The sequence below is a fragment of the Elephantulus edwardii genome, unplaced genomic scaffold (assembly GCF_000299155.1).
Source record: "Elephantulus edwardii isolate Elephantulus edwardi_28Jun2011 unplaced genomic scaffold, EleEdw1.0 scaffold00001, whole genome shotgun sequence".
Classification (NCBI taxonomy): domain Eukaryota; kingdom Metazoa; phylum Chordata; class Mammalia; order Macroscelidea; family Macroscelididae; genus Elephantulus; species Elephantulus edwardii.
In genome coordinates, this window is record NW_006399751.1 from 4,506,281 (window position 1) to 4,514,277 (window position 7,997).

Below are 7,997 nucleotides of genomic sequence, written 5' to 3' on the forward strand. Positions count from 1 at the left end.
TTATGCTAACTGAATTAAGTTACAAAAGGCTAAATATAAAATTACTGTTATAAAAAGCTGAGGAAAAGTTTACTTATAGGTAGTAGAATCATTCCTGGATGGGAACTAGGGGTAGGAAGGAAGGGAAAAGTCAGTAAACAGATCAAAGGCACATATTAAGATAGGCGAAAACAGAAAGTAATATCCAAAACAGGGATGATTAGTACAATACTGCTATAAAAAAGGGAAGATACGAGGTGTACAGAAGGGTTAATGGAAATTAGAATTAAAGAGACAAAATGGAGAAGGTACAATTATATTTTGGGTTTGATAATTATTATTGAACAAAATGGGTATCAATGGTTGAAAAAAATTTAATGTGCTTTGTAACCCTGTATCAAGGGAAATTCAGAACAAAATCAAATTTCTCAGAAAGCAAATTACAAAATTTAAATTATACCTGATGAAATAATTCCATGTCGATTTCAGCTTCAGACTTCCAAGAGTTTTCATCTGATTGAAATAAAACAGTGACTTACTCAACTTATAAAAACAATGACTTATGAAACATATCAAACAAACTATATACCAATTTTATGCCTACTTACCAGACACATTTTCCTGGAAAATAACCTTTGTTCCTTTCAGAAAGTTCTTGCCAATTAAAAACACCTCCTCTTCTCCTTTAACTGAACAACTATGCAAACTTTTCTTTAAAATTTCCGGTACTCCTGCTGGCTGAGCTGTAGGTATACATAAGCATTCAGTTAGAGAGAACCAAGAAACTTATATTTCTTATAGAATATTAATTTTTAATTAACTAGAACTATAAAATGTCTTTGATGATCATCGCATTTAACTGCCTTTATTTTTGCAACTGATCTTCCACTTCATCAGATGACAGAAAAAAATTATCTATTTTTTCCACTTAACCATTCATATACACTTGATGATGGTAATTATATTAAGTACAATGTAATCAGACTTTCCACACTTCCCTCTAATTCTGATTTCCATTATTCTTTCCTGATGTATAAGCTTTTTCATGTACCATTTAGTGGGAACAGACTCACAGGTGACCTTTCAAGAGGTTTTCAGAAAACAGTAAATCACACAGGAGGAGACTGCCCATCTCCCCTACCCTGGATCTGCTCAGGGGGATTTGAATGACATGCCTTCAGGATTGCAGTGCAGGTTCTTATCACTAGGTTACCAGAGTTCCTACTCCCTGTGCAAATTCTGTTTTTTCCTTCTTCCTCATCTTATGGAAGAATTAGTTAGTGAAGTTTACTAGGAAAGTCAAAAGACATTAATGTATAAATAACCCATATGTTGAAAAAACCCCACAAACATATTTTTAAAATAAATTTATGAGACGAGGTTTAAATGTCATATCCTTCTCTGGTATCTTATGTAAATAATGCACACCATTCTCCATTTGTCATTACAAATCCTCATTAACTTAACTGGAGGTTTTTTGTTTTCATATTTGTTTGCCAAATGACTCCTTCAAGTATTTTTTATTCATGAAGTATTTTTAAAGTACCACCTTGCCAATTTTCTTTTTACATGTTACTGGGGGAAAAAAATTTGCACAACATGCAAACAAAGAAAATGAGCATTAATTTTCTAAAAGTATGATTATATCTTCTTTGTTTTTCCATGACATGAATGTTATGAAAAAAATTCGGTTATATTTTTGTCTTTGTAGTATTTTTAAAAATTAAATGTAAAAATTAAGATTCGGTTATATTTTTGTCTTTGTAGTATTTTTAAAAATTAAATGTAAAAATTAAGATTTGTTTTAAGTTTTAATCTTAAAAATGTCAACTATTATAATATTTATGAAATGATGAGTGCCATCTGGTGGTACTGAGGGCAATCTTAAGGATCTAGACACAAGCGTCACAGGCACCATACCAAAGGAACATGTGAAAATACACAGACTGAATTCAATTCAGAGTAACTCATCCCATTGGAAGAAGTTCTAATTCTCCCTGAATTAAAATTCTCTGAGGTTAAAATATTAAACGCACTGTTTTTCAGTGCATTTAAATCCCGCTGTTGTAGGAGACATCAAATAAAGGATGACCCACAGTGACCCTAAGAACAATGGGTCTAAACCTTGCCCTACTTATCTTGTGCCATCCTCAACATCTCTGATATATTAGAGCTCATAGCTACTGTCACTGTTCACTCCATCTTATGGAGGATCTTCTCTTTTGCGGACCCCTTCTACATTCCTTTTCCAAGAATTCCTGTGTGCCCAAAATATGCATGATGAAGTTTCACAATCCTTGTCTCTAAGTATCACCCTTGGTGCATTTTCTTCAAGATGGACTTGTTCTTTTGCCAATCCATACAATATTCTTCTCTAATACCACAGCTCTAACTGAGCATTAGAAAAAGTAAAATTAATAGAGAGGCTGACAAGTACTGAGAAGCAAGATAAATGAACAAACTGCTATTAATATATCAACTTACTTATGCAAGTACTTCCATAAGAAAATTAAATAGCTATTGCTTAGAAAAAACAGGCTCCACAGACAGGTAAATCTGAGAAAGACTAGAATCATCAAAGCTAAATGAACAAAAGAATTTCTCTAATACAGATATGCTAGTGTATGTTATAAATATTCAAGAGACACATATAGTATAGAGATTTTCCAACACATTTTATTCCAGAAACATTAGTTTTCTACCAAAACACTCTCTAGATTACTCAACTCTGTAAAAAATTAGTTTGGGTAGTCAATGTTAAGGACATTATCAAAGATTACATTACCTGTTGTTTCAGTAAATCCTTATTTATAAACTGAAAAAAGACTCAGTAAATCTTAAGCGTCTATACTGAAATTAAACTTAAACATAGCTGTCTAAAGTATAAATTTTTTCATTAAGGAGTATCAAATTTCAGAAAAAACCCAAGTTTAAGCAGAAGTGCTTCCTACCATAGGCAATATATCACAAAGTGAGTAAGTAGTAAAGCTTTTGTTATAAGCCATTGATGCTGTTTTTGGAGTAGGTAGGTAAGTGAAGTTACAGTGGTATCATTTAGACTCAGCTGACTGATAAAGTAAAAAGGAACGTTGGTTATATACTCTTTTAAATGAATTTTCAACCAGCTTATTAATTTTAAGGTAATATTTTGAGAAATGGAAACTAAGTATTTGTTTCTAAGGAAAGATGGTAACTATTCTATTATACTTTATCTTCATTTGATGTTGCTAGCTATCATCAATTTAACTACAACTCATAGTGACCCAAAGAACAACAGATAGGAACCTTGCCTAATTCTGCACCATCATCACCACTATCTCTGATATGTTCAAGCCCGATCCATTTTATAGTCTTCATCTTTTTCTCTGATTCCTGTTCAAACATGATGTCTTTCGTTCCCTCCAGGTAACATGCCAAAAGTCTGTCAAAGTTTCATCATCTGTGCCTCTAAGGAGCATCTTGGTTGCACTTCCTCCAAGATGGACTTGTTTGTCCATTTGGCACTCCATGGGGATATTCAGTAATCTTCTCCAACAGCACAGTTCAAAGGCATCATGCTTTCATTGTTCAACTTGAAAGTGTAACTGCTCTTTGCAGTTTGAAGAGGTCCCCGATAGCAGATTTTCCCAAGTCACCACATTTTTTGATTCTGTAACTACTGCTACCAAGGATTTGATTGTGAATACAGTTATAATAAAATAGTTAACAACTTTAATCTAATCTCCATCTATCACAATGTTGTTTATTTTGTCCAGTAGTGAGAAGTTTTATTTGATGTTGAGATGTGAGCAATAAGGAAGGCTGTAAAAGGAGCAGATTCAACTGGGATGAGGGGTGGGGTGGGGGTGTGTGTGTGTGAGTGTGTCTAGTTTGACTTCTACCTGCTTCATAAAGGGAGATTTTCCACATTAGTAATGTCTACTATTCTAAACAAATAGCTATGTGATCAGACATGCCTCCCCACATGCTCCTGGCACTGATTTCTACCAATCACTGGGACCAATATTCATTGAAAATTGACTCCCACACTGTACTCACAGTTGTGGAGTTTATATGGAAATAGGTTGGGGAGAGGGGGGAAAAGAGGCAAAAAATGTCATGTAATGAAGATCTAGGTTTAGTGCAACAGTTCCAAGCCAGATTAACAAGGCACAATTCCTCAATTAGTGAAAGTCTAGGTTCAGTTCAGCACAACTAAAGCCTCTGATTTCCTCAATTATTCAGCGAACTTGATCTCAGAGGAGTTACAAGTCAGCTTTTACATCAATTATCCATCAAAAACACCCTTTAAATGTGGCCTTATCTCCAAGGTTCCTATGATTACACCTTGACACCGTTTCTCATAGCCTCTGAAGGTCGAGCAGTCTCAAATCAGATTAGCAAAGCACAATTACTCAATTAGTCAAAGTCTACATTCAGTTCAGCAGCACAAATGCATCTGATTTCCTCAACTATCGCGCAAACTTCATCCAAGAGCAGTTATAAGTCAGCTTTTCTTCAAATCATCTAGTAAGCAAAACCTTTAACTGTGGCTCCATCTCTAGGATTCCTCTCGTTACCTTGTTAACAGTGTCTTCACAGAAGTGCCAAAGTCTCTTCAGCTTCTCACCACCACCATTTCTCACGGTGTCTTAACTGTCCCTCTGTCTCTCACAGAATAGAAAGCATTCTCTTGTATTGGTGCCACAGTTGATGATTCACAAGACCATGTGTCCCCTATTAAGGTAGCTGGAGACCATGTCCCCCACAACAGCGGCTAACACAATGGCTAGAAAAGCCAATTTTCAAGGGTTCTGCTACCCCAAAGGCTACAGTCTTTGATCTTTTGCAGCACGTGTTTTAAGTTGTTTTTATTTCCAGCAAGCAAGGTTGTATCCGTTGCACTGCACAGGTTGTTGAGGTGTCTTTCTCCAATCCTAATGTCACATTCTTTTTCATATAATTCAGCTTCTCAAATGATATGCTCAGCACAGACTGAACAGGTGTGGATATAGTACAATATAGTAGAATCAAATAGCTTACACACTTGTACCATCTGGGCGAATTCTAAGAGTGTCAACAGTGCAGGAGATGATGATTCTTTCATCTCCTTAAACACACAAATAAAAAGGCAGACAAGAGATATAAATGGCCATTGTTAAATAAAAAATTACTTGGAAGACAAAAGCAGGGTCTTTTATTCTTTTGAAGGCCACAAGCAAAAACTCAGCCACTAGGCCTTCTTTCTACTACATATAGCTAGATAAAATATCAAGTATGTATGTGTTTATTTCCTCTCTTCTACTTTTATTGCCTTTTGGCCTCTGATGCTCTCACATCAGTCCTATTTCCTTCTAGCACCTTTTCTAATACCAATGCCTCTTAGTAACTTCCTTTTCATCTTTTACTATATTTTAATTGCTCAAATCTGCCCAAAAAAGTTACATTAATGGAAACAGACTTAAACTAGAGGCCCATACTGGAGGAAAAACTTTATTTTCAGTAGTAAGATTTTGGGTCTTTTGCTTCACAATGTATCATTTTCCATGCTTTTCCTCTTCTCTTCTAGCCTAAATTTAAATGCCTCTATCTTCTTAAAGTAGCCAGGATGAAAGGAAAATCCTTTCGTTCAATATAGAAGTCTCTTTCTAAAAGAGATCTGGTCTCGTTCTTTAGCCTCAAGTCCTACCACTTTTTTATGCATGCCTTTTTAATCCAATCACATTAAAATATTTTTAATTCCCCTCAAATAATCATGTCTTTTTTATGGAGTATATTTATACACTGTTTCCCTATCTAAAATAACCTTCTTCTAGTTCTAATTTTATTGGGCGCAATTCTACTTAATTCAGGACAACATATATTTTATCATCTCTAAGCAGGCCGAATGACATGTTCTTCCATCCGATGTTTCACTGAACCTATTTTTGCACCAACTATAGCCTTGATTGTAAGGTTAAGTTTTCAAATCTTTATTTCCGGAGCCTGCTATACTGTAACTACTCATTAAAAGAACTATGAAGCTTTCTAAAACAAATATGAATAACATCTACCTTTAGAGGTCTTATACCTTAGTGGTTAGGTAGGGAGTTGTGCTGCCAATCTAATGTCATGGTTCAAATCCACAAGCTTCTCATCAGGAGAAAAATGAGCAATCATTTCCTGCGTAATTTACCTGCCTCTAATAACTCACCGGAGTGTCAGCTATGAGTTGGTTCCGACATAATGGTACAAAACATAAAACCTACCTTTAGAGATACTGATTAAGTGTGCATAATTGTGTGGGTTTTTTAATTTTTTTTACTTCACAGGTAACATATAGGTAGGACTGAGAACCACTGCATATAATTTTCATGAATGACAGGATAAACTTGTAACAAGGCACTATTTTATCATAAGAACATATAATCATGGGTTTTTAAAAAAATTTGTTTGGGTTTTTATTGATGAGAAAAATTTATATTTAGACATAGCTAGTTGGACCCAATTTAGGTAATTCTAATTTTGTTGGCAACATCCAACGCATTATAATCAGGAACAAGTTGAACACAGTCCTCCTTCTCTCCATCAGGCCCAAGGAAGGTGTAGAACTTGGCCACGTAAATGTCACAGAGCTTCTTCACAGCTTATCTGACCTTATTTGGTGTTTGTTAGCCTTGACATCCACAACGAGGAAATATGTGTTACTGTGTTGTTGTCTATCTTCTTCATGGCTGGCATCAGTGGTCAAAGGAAACTTGATGGTGTAGTGGTCAAGCCTGTCTCTCTAGGAATGCTCTTCTTCTGGAACTTGGGAAGCCTCTGAAGGCTCACAGTCTTAAGCCTCCAATAGTTGGGAGACATACAAATCTTTTGTGTGTGTGGGGCGGGGGGGAGGGGGGTGGGTTGTGGATGCCCATCAGGATTTCCATCTTGGTCTTTTAACTAATGTTTTTGTTTTGTCTTCAGTTTGGGGAAGGGCAGGAGATCCTTCTTTGCGTATGCTGTTATCCTTTTGGCATAAAAAGCCACATAATTACTTTGATTATTAACTACTGTAGTCACCACTGCAGTCCTCCAGTAAGGGGCAATGGTTTTCTAAAAATAAGTCTTCTGAGCAATTTCATTAATTGCTAAAATGCATTGACTGATCTCATGAAGATCTATTTTCGATACTTTTTTTACAGTGTAGACATATTATCATCATAAATTATAATAATTTTAAAACTGTAATTACAGATGAAATTTTTCAGAAACTCTTATGTCCTTCAAATTTTTCCATTTTCCAACATCTTTAGCTGTCTATGGTCATATTTGGCCAATATCTTCCAGGCTCTGGCCTTGAGAAAATGGTTATGATGATGTTGTGTGCTGCTGGGTCAGAGAAGATCCAGAACTGACCCTCCAAAGGGTTTTTCAGAAGCAGTTAATCACATGGGAGGACAATGCCCATCCCTCTCCCATGGAGCAACTGGTGGATTCAAACCAAATGTCTTCAGCATTATAGCCCAGCTTCTTGACAACAGACCACCAGTGCACAATTCTAGTGCTAAATGTAGTATATCATGCAAAAGAAAACTATATATGTCCCATTAAAGCTGGATTCTCTCCAACTAATATTCAAGTTGGGCATATAAAAAAATTCTGCAAATTTAAAAGTGGTACAGCACAAATGCAAAAGCTTTACAATTCAATACACTATTTACAAATTATCTCTTTCACATCCTGACCTGAATACACTAGGAGTACTTTATAAATTTTTAAAATATTTACAACCAGGAGAAGATAAAATAGATGAATGGGACATTCTAAGGATCAAATCCCTACTCGCATCCAGAAACTTCTCCAACAGGATAAAAAGGAAAGCCACAGACTGGGAAAAAGTGTTTGCTAATGACATGTCAGAAAAGGGGCTTATACCTAAAATTTATAAAATACTTGAGGCACCACAACAAGATAAAGGTAAATAATACAATCGAAAAATGGGCACAGGATATGAACAGACACTTCACCAAAGAAGACATTCAGATGGCCAACAAGCACATGAAGAAATGTTCAAA

The 7,997-nt window shown here is 35.5% G+C and overlaps 1 protein-coding gene across 5 annotated transcripts in view; it reads right to left on the reverse strand.

The window, feature by feature from the left end:
* The window catches only part of NFAT5 (nuclear factor of activated T-cells 5, tonicity-responsive), a 125,098-nt gene that overhangs the window by 42,794 nt on the left and 74,307 nt on the right, over positions 1-7,997 (reverse strand). For all 5 annotated transcript variants that reach the window (XM_006878649.1, XM_006878650.1, XM_006878652.1 and 2 more), the window contains 2 exons: positions 588-722; positions 440-492 (listed from right to left, as the gene is read on the reverse strand). In XM_006878649.1, coding sequence (XP_006878711.1) covers positions 440-492; positions 588-722 — 188 coding nt within the window. The remainder of the gene's footprint in view (positions 1-439; positions 493-587; positions 723-7,997) is intronic.